This window comes from Lytechinus variegatus, chromosome 4, assembly GCF_018143015.1.
Source record: "Lytechinus variegatus isolate NC3 chromosome 4, Lvar_3.0, whole genome shotgun sequence".
NCBI classification, from domain to species: domain Eukaryota; kingdom Metazoa; phylum Echinodermata; class Echinoidea; order Temnopleuroida; family Toxopneustidae; genus Lytechinus; species Lytechinus variegatus.
In genome coordinates, this window is record NC_054743.1 from 38377709 (window position 1) to 38391622 (window position 13914).

Sequence of the window (13914 nt, forward strand, 5' to 3'; positions counted from 1 at the left end):
GTATAATGATTGCAATTACACTAAAGTAGCCCCAACCACATTTCCAAACCACACCACCATCCACGTTCGTGATAACACGAGAAGGGCTGAAGAACTCAATAATATATAATAAAAATGAAACAACAACAGCAGCGAAAAGAACAGCAACCTCGGTTCCTATGACGTAATTACCGAGGGGGTAAATGGTGTAATCGTGCCCCCCCCCCCCCGGCTCCCGTGGTTAATGGTAAATGGAGAAACGTAGACGGGGGAGGGGTGAATTTGGGATTTACCAGATGGGGTATATATTAAACAAAATAAATAACAAGAAGCAAAAATTACACACGCGGGAGTATTTTCCTGTCCATTTTTTTTTTTGGGGGGGCGGGGTAATGGTCTAGGGGCCGAGGCCTGCTCGGATCCTATGTTAGGTGGGATGAAAATGGGGAAGTTATGAGTAAAAAAATATTTATGGGTGATGGGTATGTCCGTATGATTGTTTTTCGATCTACTCCTTAAAAATAATCGAAGGGCAAATGAAGAATGCTACAGAGCGACGCACCCTCTTCCCCCCCTCCTCTCTCTTTCTTATTGTTTTTCCTCACACACTCTCCCCCTCCCCCTCTCTCTGTCTTCCTCCCGCTGAATACTTCATGATACCAATTTGCATATTGTTTCCCTCCATTTTAATTTTCTCTCTATTTTCTTAGTAAAGTACCCAAATCTGCATCAACAAAATCCTTATTTTGTGTTATATATATCCTTATTTTGTTCTATGTTAATTAAGGAAATGAAATTTGACTATACACGTATATCCCAATACATCCAAAGCGCATTCCTTTCCCGTTTCATAAAAGCATTAGACAATATTTATCTAAACAACTTTCAGTGGGGTATGAAATATAAGATGAAATTGTTGAAGCAACAACAATCGCCTATTGTTCTCATATAAGAGACAAGCTATAATATAACAATATAAACATTTATATATACTTGATTATAGACTCCTCTTTCAATACAATTTTGCCAAATATCTAATTTCATGGATATACATTATACAGTCCGTAAACATGGTAAAGCCCTTTTAAAAGGGTTCGGATGGGAGGGGGATGTCTGTCTAAAATATGGATACGAATTTGGATGAATTATTGTTATTAAATCAAATCGCTATCAATAAGAGAAATGGCCATAACCATATCATGGAAACAGAAATGGTCATTAAACGAATAAAAAAAATGCAACATCTGAAACGTAATAAAAAATCAAATATATTTTTAAGTGATATACCCTAATAATCTAGATCACACATAGTATCATTTTATATGTACACTGCAAAAACTTCGGTGTTGATTTAACACCAGCTCGTAATCTATATATGTCCACATCAGAGAAGTGTTAAACAACACCAGTTTTGTCTTGGTCTAACACCAGATAGGTGTTTATTAACACAAACTAGTATTAAAACAGCATCGGTTTGATTCCAAACTGGTGTTGTTTCAATACTTCTCTGGTGTGGACGTATATAGATTCTGGGCTGGTGTTAAATCAACACCGGAGTTTTTTCAGTGTATAAAAAACCTTATTATATCAGTCTGTTTCCCGGGTCTGTTTATAGAATATTCTTAAATAATAATTCGACAGTGGCGGATCCAGGAATCAATGAAAGGACACGAGGATCTTCGCTATGACAATAAACAAGAAGCGCAAAATGGGGGACTTTATTTATTTGTTCGGAAAATGCAGAGGGTATGCCCCCTTCCGCCCACCTCCCTCTGCATGCTCTGTATTTAGCTGCGCGAGTCAAAGAGAAGCGGAACGTTTCAAAAATCGTTTGATATTGTGGAAGGGCAACTGTGGGCATCCCGATAAAGTGAGCGCCGAATAGTATTTAGGTTGAAAGCTTTGTTTTCGAAAAGGTAAGCACGAAATAATATAATATCTAAAAACTTTTTTTAATGGATGTACTAATAAAATTATGGATGTTCTAATATTAAATAAAATAAGTGATGTGGGCACAAATCAGAAAGTAGTAATCTAAAACTGAAAATTTATTTTATGATGAGCTTCATAGTTGGCATGTTCCAATTTTTGTCTCGCCTGCATAGCAGAGCGAGACTATCGCGCCGCTTTTCTGACGGCGGCGGCGTCGTCAACAGATTAAGTTTTCGAAATGTCATCATAATTCCGAAGGTAGATGGACCTAATTAATTTAAAGGGTCAATGAACTTAGATTATGTTGGGGGAAATAAAAACGAGATCTTAACCAAGGTCATTTTTTTAAGTTAGAACTGAGAAAAAAATATGGAATTTGTTCATGAAAATTGGACATAAGAGTACTCAACTATCACTGATCACCTTGCAAATGTCTCAGTTCACATGATCAAGGTCAAATGTCAATGGACATAGTATTTTATTATCATGTGAATGGTGTTTTTGTGAATAATTATACATGTAGCCATCTTCAAGTTCAGTTCTGCAGCCATATAAAATCGCGCAATGAAGGCGAAACTGCCAGAGGCGCTCCACTTGTTGGGTTAAGGCATGAAGCAAGTGATCATCTCAAATCAATAAAAATGTTTTATGGAGATCGGATTGACCCCCAAAATAAATAAGTAAATAAATAAATTCATAAGTAACTTTTATTTTTGCTTTGTTTGCGGGGTGAAAAGTTACATTCGTGTCGTCACAAAAATTGTAGGCCTATTGTATGAAATTACAAATTATTTTAATCAAATTTGTACTTCGTGAATATGAAACAATATTTTCTCCTCATTCCAAGCTCATCGTGGATATTGTTTTTGGTACATGGAAGATAGTTTCATTCATGTATGAAAAACGGGGAAAAATCATGTCAATAAAAAAAGTGACCGACACCATCAGCCTATATACTGATTGCATTATTACAATGCCATATATATACCTACCAGTATTCCCTGGTTCCATCAAAATAATCATTATATATAAACAAAAAAATGAATCACCTAACTTCGTTGTTTTTATGCGTTTGTTTGATGTTTTGCATGTTTGATTTCACTGTATTTATTCTCATATATCCTTGCCAGGCTGGAATACTTCTTTGAAATCCCTTTATGCCATTGAAATAGTTTTGGTCATGGTTTAGCCAAATTCATGTTCGACACATAACACATTTTTTGTGTAATCGAATTCGTCCCACAGCTCTGCATGTCATCAAAAGTTATTATTGTTTATCAGTAAAGTTACCCCCTGAATGTCCTGATGTATATGCCATCTAAATTGAATTTTTGCTTGCTCTATTCGCTCGCATTTTACAGATATTCATATTTTTTCACGTAGTGCCCTATGCTGTGTCGTTTCGTGATTCTAGCCCTTTGTCCGTCTTAAAGATGAAAAAGCTCCTTAAAAAAGGATGACCTGGGGCGAAAATTAAAAATTTTGTGAAATTGGTTTTATTTGCATTTAGGTGGTTTCATTCGGCTTCGACTCGGCAATCCGATCCAGAGAGATGGGAAGTTAACCTTAATTGACAAAATAAGACTTCCGAAAAATGAACCTATACGTTTCAATGTACAAACGAACAAAAAATACATATTTCAAACTTCTTCAATATTGTCCATTTTAGAAAGAGCCGTCCTTATTAGACGTGAGAGGTGCACTTGAGAAATCCGTTTCGCATCCTGTCATTTTCAGTGTTTATGATTGTTCTTAATTAAGTAGTTAATTGTTAAGTTTCGTTTGATCACGAACGTTATTCCAAGGTGTTGTCACGGTAAAATGCCAATTCGTCTACTGCCAACTCGTCTACTTACCACATGGTCTACCTCCATTTAGTCTAATGCCGTTCCGTCTAACAACCCTTTGATCCAATAACCATTTGGTCCAATAATCACTTCGTCTAATCACCAGTTTGTCTATGACCATTTCGTCTAATAACCAGTTGGTCTAATACCCATCTTCTTTTCATTCATTTTTTACAATACAACACTTACTAGTATATATATATATAGTCCAATGTCTAACGCTTGTCACAGAGGGTCGTGAATTCGAATCCGCCATTGCCTATAACGTCTTGGCAAGGCGTTAATCCACACATTGCCACTCTCCATCCAGGGGGTTAAATGGGGGCTCGGTAGGATGTGAAAGCCTATGTTGTACCTATATTATGCCTAGCAAATCTAGTCTTAAAACTATAGGGAGTGGAGAAAGTGCATACATTGTGTGCAGGCATGCCAGGATTCCATGACGGGGGTAATCTGTGGTTCCGATATATAAGCGGATCATTATTATAATCCATAATGATATAAATACAACACTCTCATTTTGTGTTATAGGGTGTGTGTATTGAGGGTTGTAGTAGTGACTTATCAAAATGAGTAACCATGGTTATTTCTTTTATCATTTGAATATCAGATTTGGACACACAATCTTAAAAAGTGAAATATTTTTTCTCACATAATTAATTATATGTTAGGCCTAAGTGAATATTTCCCTAGTCACTTTGTCACATGACTTCTACTCGAAATAATATTGTCTGAAAAAAACTTGAAGCACTTTGGGTTAGGTCGTCCAAATTCTCCCATATCCTCATTAACGTTTTTTATGACGCAGGGGCCATGGGACGGTTGTGAAAATGGGGGTGGGGGCGGCTTAGTCGAAAGTTGGGTGTGTGGGGGAGGGAGGGAGAAACGATCCCCTGACCCCGGTTCCACGCACTCTGTGATATGATCTAGGGGATTTCTTGTCAAGGAAGGTGCGGGGGTGGGGGACATATTCCAATATTTATCCGTTTTTCAAAACATCATTTCACGAACTGCTGTATAGTCCTGGGGCCGTTTCATACAGCTGTTTGTAAGTTAAGGGTGACTTAAATTAAGAACGACTATAGCGATCCTTTCTTGTGGAAAGCAATATTTCCACCATTAGGTGTTAATAATTATTTAGCGCGTAAGAAAAGTTCATCAGTCGTTCTTATAAAGTCGCTATGAACTTACGAACATCTTGAGAGAAAAAAAAAACAGAGGCAATTCCTTGCAGGAATGTAGAATTGCCCTATAAAAAGTAACCAACGCGTGGAACATGGAATAGAAGTAAAGAATTGTTCACGAGTGACTTGTAAAGCTGCAATCTGCAGCTACTAACGCATTTCGCTTGTCATATTTTTTTTGGTTTGATCATGTAGGCCTATATACCTCCTTCACGTATATCCTGTATCCCATTATTTATTGTTTCATCAGATTCAATGTTGAAGAATAATGATGATCTGGACTCATGTGCAATAATGAATCAGCTTTATTTCTTTCGTTGAAACGTGCATGGTATGCATGGTATGATCCATTGTTAGAATATGAATAATACCGTATTCTATATAACTATCCGACTGTATTATGATCAGGGAATTTTTTTGCCTAAGTATAATCATACCTCTTTAAACATGTTAAACATTCCGTATGTTGCAATGGAGGCTGTATAGCCTGTCCAACGGGTTCAGAAAAGATAATGTATTGCATCATTATAAAGCCACATAGAATTGCACACAGTGGCGGCACCATGGCCCGTATTCTGAAGTCGGGTTTAACTTAAACTCAGGTTTAAAGTTGTGGTTTAAGTATGGACAGCCAATTGTTACATAAAGCACTAACAGTAGAGACATCATACTCCAGCTCATTCGGCTCTCAAATCATTTATAATTGTGTAGGAAGTATAAATAAATGATTCGGTTCACCATCGATAAATCAGGAAAGAGTACAGTAAACATAAGAAACATACAACTGAATAAAATTTGTGATACCTTTGGCTTTCCATACTTAAACTGAAACTTTAAACCTTAGTTTAAGTTATAAACCCGACTTCAGAATATATACGGGCCCATGAGTTTTAAAGTGGAGAGCAAAAGAAAATGGAGAGGGCAAGGGCGGATACTCCACAAATTGGGTGCTAATTTTGTTTTAATTTCTGGGTGGGGGCAATGGGGGAGGGTAAATGCCCCCATGCCCGATCCCTTACTGCATAATAATACAAACGACTTAAAAAGCGCCAATTATACTCTGCATGCAGCTCTGTAACATTATCTTCATTTATATAGGCCGACGTATAAAAAATTCGTTCCAAACAGTCTAAATGATGTGCAGATATATGCTGTTTGTATATTCGATTTCTTTTATTTACAAGGAACAAATTCTCGTCACTCTCCTCAATAATATTGAAAGAAGTAAATTAACATCATATTTCGGTTAGTTTAGTGATTTAAGACCGTTATGCTTAGTCCGGGATGATCAAGTAGGCCTATACTTGACATGGTTTCATATTTTTCTTAAAGAAAACATATAGGACAAAAATAACATTTAAGGATATAGAACATAAAGCAGGAACGAGGAAAGTAAAGCGAAGGATCATATAGGCCTTGTTAAAAAAACAAATTTCGGTGTAACATATACTCAATGATATTCTTCTTTTATAAAGGGGGCGGGGTCGATTGCCTTACGATTTATATCTAGACTCGTATGGTGTTTTTTTTTCACACTAAATAGGGGCTTCAAGTATGTCTTAAAACAAAAATGCAACGCACTTGGCTAATCAATTGCATTGACAATAATCGTGTCCTTATTTTGGAAACCCCTCCCGGGCCCCCTATGGCTGCCAGTAGTGCTCTAAAGTTGGCTTCATGGTATAGGTCCATGATTTGTACATGTAATTTTCTATTTCTATATATTCTGAATATAGTCAGAGGGTTATATCGAGATCAATGTTACATTTTTAGATCAATTTTCTCTACAACTTGCATTGTCTGACCCTTGCATTTATAATGTTCGATAAAGACTCGTACAAATCAATGGAAAACAAAATGGATACCTATTCAATAAACAAACCCAACATTGCGACAAATATAATGCTGAATGGTATTCATACACACAATGTTGGTAAAAATGAAAGTCTATAATCCACCATTCTGTTTGTAATTTGGTTTATGATTGCTTATGATTGCCTGTTTATTTTTGTGGCCTGGGAAATTTATTTTTTGAAGAACTTGATGGCTCAAAATGTGCAGTCTATATGCACACAGCTGCGAGGGACAGGATTCTCCTTTATATCCTTTATCTTGCGCTTCATAATATAACCTAACAGGATTCGAGCTCAGATTCTATTTCAAATTAAGTATGGACATTCATCCGACCAATGAAAAGGCGTCATTGTATATCATGCCATATTGTTCTTATAGTGTTTTTGTATAATTTGAATTTGTGATCCGGTATAAAAACGCTTATAGGCCTGCATTCAATTATTGAAGTATAACTGTTTGGGGCTCTGTTTCACCATCACATCTCTGTGGTCGTGTAAAAAGCAAACAATACATGTATAATAACTTCTGAACAATATTGGCCCTATCATGGGTGTCTTAATTGGGTGTATAGTAACACATACTTCACGAGCATACATTATGGGAGGGGGGCTTGGGGGCATTCCAAAGTTTCATGAAGAGCATACAGTAAAAGAAGAAGAAAAAGAAATATAATGAAAGGAAAAGGGTGAAATGCAAAATCACAAAAATTGCATTTTTATTTTGAAAGGGTCAAAATTATTGTTCGCTCGCTTCGCTTACTCGGGATTCAGAAAATTTGACAGAGAACACATGCCATGCCACCACCAATATTCGTCACTTCTCGGCTGTAGTACAAAGTCAGAAAATTGTGATTGAATAAACTGATATTATCCAAGTGATGTAATGCAAATCGCATTGAATGTTAATTCATAAATGCACTGTATAAATGCAAACTTATTTTTTTTCTCATTTATATAGTGTATTTTTTGGGTTGTGAAAATTAATTTCTGATTTCATCATTTCGATGAGTAATATGTATCATTCATCTCATTTTGAGAAGAAGGTCTCCTCGATTTATGAAAAGTCACGTCACAACTTTGCATAATTCACACTGACGTTGGTCCACCTTTCACGAAATTAGGAAAATGTATATTCTTGATCGGGCTATTTTCTATTCGTCGTGTCGTACTATACATGACACGCAAATTCAGATTGATTCGATAACGTAGATATAGAACCGCAGAGCCATGTGCTACTTGGCCTTTGTCGCTGTATACTACTACGAGTATATACTTTCTGTTGTTGATTCCCACACAACAGTCATTCATAAATTTGTCTGCTTGGTATTGTAGTGTGACGTCATGGGTTCGTGGAACTAGAAGAGGCGGAGCTTGCGACAACCCCGCCCACTATAGAGCGTGCGTTCCGTGCACGTTGTATTTCATATCGCATGCATGCAACGAGCCGAGTGAACTCACCGCTGCGATGATACAGAGTTCGTTCACATCAGGATCGCTCGCTCTGATGTGAGTCATTTATTGATAACAAGGATCTTGCACATATCCACATGCACGTACGTGGATACTCGCACTTCGATTTACTATCACAATTTCGACACTCGAGCTACTTGCTACTGATACGCAAATTTACTGTTCGGGGACGTTTATAAACCCCCTACACTTTTTTCTCGCGTACATTTGACTTTAATTTCTAAACGCTTATGAAGTCTTAACCACAATCGACGTTTCATTTGCCTGTAATGTCACTGAGCGATTCGGTTCCAAATATTATATTTTCGTTCTGATAATATACTCGCCCAGATCAGGTCTTGCTGGCCCTGATCAACTTTTTTTTTATCTCTCGGTGTTTTTACCAGAACTTGTGTGGAACATTTACGAACGCTTTGTGGTTAGAGGTGTGGTTTGAGTATCTATTCAACATCGCCTGGCCCAGTCAGGGTTTCCGACAAGAAATCTGAAATCATTTTTTTCCCGCCCTTTCATCTCGACAAAACCACTCGCGTGGTAGAAAACCCCACTCCGCATCAATGCATATTACTGACGTTGAACATCTCCTGTCATCCACAGCTCCTTTGGCTAACCAGCCCAGCAAAGACCCGGTACGGAGGAACAACATTCATAACAATTATAAGATGGCCGAAGGGGGCCAGAGGAATAAGGCCTCATCCGTCTTCAAAGGAGGGGAACGGTCTCTTGTGGACGCTTTATCGGAGTATCCTGGGGAGTTGGTGAAGACGGAGAGCCCTAACTTTGCCTGCTCCGTGCTTCCATCTCACTGGAGGTGCAATAAGAGTTTGCCCGTGGCTTTCAAAGTTGTTTCGTTGGGGGAAACCAAGGATGGAACGATGGTGACGATCGCAGCGGGAAATGATGAAAACTACTGCGCCGAATTGAAAAACAACACAGCAGTGATGAAGAACCAAGTGGCTCGTTTTAATGACCTGCGTTTCGTTGGACGATCTGGCCGTGGTAAGTTGGGAAAATTAATTTGATATTAATATTATTCGGACCATATGTACACCCGTTGTGTAGCTTGATGACGAGGAGCGCTGAAAATCTGAGGCGAGCTTTTTCGCTTGGTGTCCCCCCGAATCTTTGCGAGCGCAATTGTTTGCTTGATATGGCTTCATCATACCAATGCATGAATCATGCACTTGTCGAAAATTCTTTCATCGTGAATTTTCGGTAGCAATAAAAGAATATAACCTTGAAATTCCTTTTAGTCATTTTCATGATATTGTCAAGTTATTGTTTAACATCACCGGAAATAATTACGCGTGTATGCGTAACTATTTGATCAACAAAGTAAATTCATTGACTGAGTTTTGATTTTGACTAAAGCGTGGGTAGATTGGTGAGCAATGCGATGCAGCTTTTGTATGTACACCGCTCCGCGATATATCCCCTGTGCGAATTGTATACAACGGGGGCCTACTTCGAATTTTCGCCCACGCGTCATAACTTCTTTGAAAATCCTTACTTTCCACCCAATGACATAATGAAAGATCCATGAAAATCTGTGCTTTGAGTTGATAACACCTTCGGAAGTGATTAAAGTGACTTATATTTCGAGAAATCTTGCGAACAGTCAAGAAACGGAATGAGATTTGATCTGGTTAATAATACCTGTCTCTTCGTGATTTGTATCAATGAGACCGCCCGGAGTTCCGGGGTTGCAGACTGTGGGCGATCCGCTTCCACCGCCGGTCTATATGATTTATTCTCTTATAAATATAAGTCAAACTTTCGGAAAAGCATGAAGTATTTTGGTAGTAAAATGAATAAGGAGTAAATTGGAAATCAATACTCACCGTTTTCTTCTAGATAGCTGACTGATATCAGTTTTGATCTCTATTTAAATTTCAGACTTTGCCTTTGGCCTCATTTTAATAAAAACTTTTTGGTGTCTTACAGTATCATGGTCATATATTCAATGTTGCCAACTTCTACATTCAGCTATATATTTTGTGGATTATAATTTATGTTGTAATAGTTAAACTAAGGTATTTTAATGTTTGTATTTTATGATAATATTTGTCAAAATATATTTTGTAGTGTAATTACGCCCAAGAATGTTAGTTTCAATAATCCAGGAATTCAAGGTTTATCTATGTAAAGTAAGAAAATAATGAAAAGGAAAGCCCTTTATATTTTAACTGTTTAAAATATCGATATTTTTTCAAAGAATGTGAATTTTGAAATAAGTATTATGAAAGTACAACTCATTCACTCTTTATACATTCTATTTTGACTATTAGATCTTATTTTGATGAATCATTTGAAAAAATAATAAAGATAATTATTTATAAAAGTAAATCGTATGAACACTTTGTTATATTTTGAAATGTTTAACAAGATATTGCAGGCTCATATATTTTCTCACTAATTTCATGATCAGTGCTTGTTAGGAATAAATGGAAGAAATAAGTAGTTAAAAGATTTAAACAAGCTTATGATTGTTTACGATAGGCTATTCATTTATTTGTTATACAGCGTTCTTGTATAGATAACAAATATTCCCTTTATTGTAAACTAAGTGATTTTTAAAAAACATACCAATATGAGGAATGAAAAATGCATATTGAGTGACATTGTACTGAATTATAAGAATGTGTTTGAGTAATCTGCGTAGGCTTATAAGGAGACATACTCCGACGCATACATGTACATTTTTACTTTGTGAACGGATCAGTCAAAGTAACCATTGTGGTGGTGAATATGACTCTGCCGCCCCCCCCCCATGGTCAAAGTTAACCAAATCATTATTCATAATAGAATCTACACAAATGTTTGTTAATTCTGACCAGTGTTATTGGTTAGACACATTTCCACCAACAGCGTGCATATTCTTACCATTTTTAAAGAGTGCTTATGAGCAGAGTGAAAGTTATTAGGAAAGTCAATAGTTCCTCTTTTTGTTTGTTTTTTTAATTTTCGATTTCCATTGAATTCAGACAAGGGATAACCCCCCTTTTAAAAGCTCCAGGGACTAATTGTCCAATGTTAATGCCATTGAATAGCTCTCACCTTCTCATTGCCCATAAAGGCTATGCTATATGGAGGAAGGACATTCAGAACATGAACCAACTGAATACATTATTGAATGTAGAGATCGAATAATAGTGGACAAATGAAGGATCCATTCCATGTAAGTGGAATAGGAAGAGAAACCAAATTCTTGGAATGGAAAATTAAGGTTGAATTTTCAGAAATGAAATAAAGATTTTGTATTAAGTAGGAAGGATAGAAGTGAGAAATTCCACTTTTTTTGGATAATTAAGTTTTCAAGGAATCGGAGAGGGTTTTTTATCGCAAAATTTCAAAAGATTTGTGACAAAAGGAAGTTCTATTTTTTTTCTAATAAAAAAGACACAGCGTATGCCCATTCACCTCCTTATTTAGTTATCAAGGCTTAAAATGGAAATGTGCAGCAAATACAATTAACCCTCCTAGATAACTACAGTCTGTCGTTACACTGATCAATGAAAAAATAGAAAAGAAAAGTGATATGTTATAAACATGCTTCACTTTTAGAATCAGCTAAGAATATCTGCATAGAAGGTGATTGATTAATAATAACAATGGTTTGATAGATAAATATCCTCTTGAAATATATTAAAATTTACTTTGAAATAGATAATATAATGACTCCATGGCCCACATTAAGTGAATATTTTATTTGGGAGTGAAAACTGAAAGAATTAATGATGTTGATATTAATTGTCGAATCAACCCCTCTGAAAATTTTGTTACTTGCTCATGTTAAAAATCAAAATACTTTGAGAATTTGTACGCTACAATGAATGTGCATACCATTGACACAAACAACGCTCAGACTGCATTATTCATCAGCAACATGTTTCACATTTCATCCTTGCATCTCTGTTGGCACTAATTAACCCCCATGTGAACTCTCTCTCTCTCTCTCTATACCTGAGCTTTTTATCTTCATTGGGTATGTTCACACTACACCAAGAAACGCACAAAAAAATATTTAATGCTACAGAAACATGTAAAATACATTTTATTTTGGTTTGATATAATTTATTGCAGAGTCTACATGTAGTCTAAATGTTGTACATTAAAACCAAACTGTGTCAAGGAAACATATGAAATATGTTATTTTAACATTTTGCATGAATTTGCACTGAAAAATAAGTAAGTAAAAACAACTATTCAATGTTACAGAATTATACAGAATTATAAATAGTTAGAAATTATTTCTAGACCAATCAATGTATAAAACCGAAATATGTAATGTGATAATGTGAAAGAAACATACAAAATAGGCTTTTGTATCTGTTGGAGAATTTTGCATATTTTTCAAGGAATTTGAAATTAAAAAGAAAATTATGAAAGTGTACATTATTTTAAGTGTTATCTCCTTGAGTAAATTCAAATCACTTCAAATTCTTGATATGATGTGAAGGAATGTCATGATTTTCTTTCTTCTTTAATATGAAATATTCATGGTGTTCAAGAAACATCAGCTACGAGTGGTGAAAGTTTTCCACTATTATTGTTTAACAGAAACTAAAACAAAACTTAGCACTGTATTCTGTATTATATTACTAAATAATATCGGGTAATTCCAACCCTCAATAGTATTCTATATAAAGCAGAGATTGAAGGGACAAATATATTCGTTAATTTCCCAAATCCTTTTAGACAGAAAAGTGTAGCAAATTATCATACTGTGATGTATTTGATTATTGTGAATAATATATGCAGTTTATTATAATTGTTGGTTTGCTGAAGAATTATACCACATATCATCATCATCATCATAGTTTTGCCAATAGCCACTTCCTTACAAATAATTTCCAGTGCTGTAATATTTGTCAATGTTTGAATGAATACACTTTGTATTTATATACCAATTGTTCTTAAATAAACATGGTAATTAATCGAATTATCTAATCATTCCTATTTTAAAGAAATTCCAAGCAAGCATCAATTTTTGTACATTAATTAAGTAGACCAGACAATTTTTTTGTCATACAGATCTTACGACTTACTTCACAATGCCAAACTTCAGGCAGAATTCAGGCAGTTGCAACTTGCAAAGGGGGGTTTTAAATCCTGACAATTTCACTTTTGGCTGACGACTGTGCTATTCATTGCCTGCATATATTGAGGATGACAGGTTTGCTATCTTATGAAGGATGAGCACACTATACTGTGGGACTGACAATTTGTGAAAGTGATATACAGCATGTCAGTATATGGATGGAAACACTTAATGTCGTGGAATGTATTTCACGTGAAAGAGAGAGAGATTAGGTTTAGGGGTGGGGTCTCTTTGATAATAATTTCACAATAAGATTTGATGAAATTAATATTTTAAAAAGAATATTTTATTTTTAACACCTGAAAAGTGGAAATTTTTTAATGCAGAGTAGTCTAACATTATAATTTGATAGGCAAATTGTTAATTTGATCAATTAGTTTACCACCAGTATTGCCGGAATCACTAGGCCGACTTATTAAAAGTACGAACAAGTCCAACACCCTTAGATTTTTTTGTTTGAATATTGTTGAATCATACTTGGGAGTCCGGAGCACCGAGCCCCAACTCAGTATGAAATCAAAAATGTAGGAAACGCAAACGTATATGAT

The 13914-nt window shown here is 35.8% G+C and overlaps 1 protein-coding gene across 1 annotated transcript in view; it reads left to right on the plus strand.

Moving 5' to 3' along the window:
• The first annotated feature begins 8244 nt into the window (after window positions 1-8244).
• LOC121414003 (runt-related transcription factor 1-like) overlaps window positions 8245-13914 on the plus strand; it is a 55246-nt gene continuing 49576 nt past the window's right edge. The window contains exon 1 of the mRNA XM_041607038.1: window positions 8245-9264. Coding sequence (XP_041462972.1) covers window positions 8823-9264 — 442 coding nt within the window. The 5' untranslated portion in view covers window positions 8245-8822. The remainder of the gene's footprint in view (window positions 9265-13914) is intronic.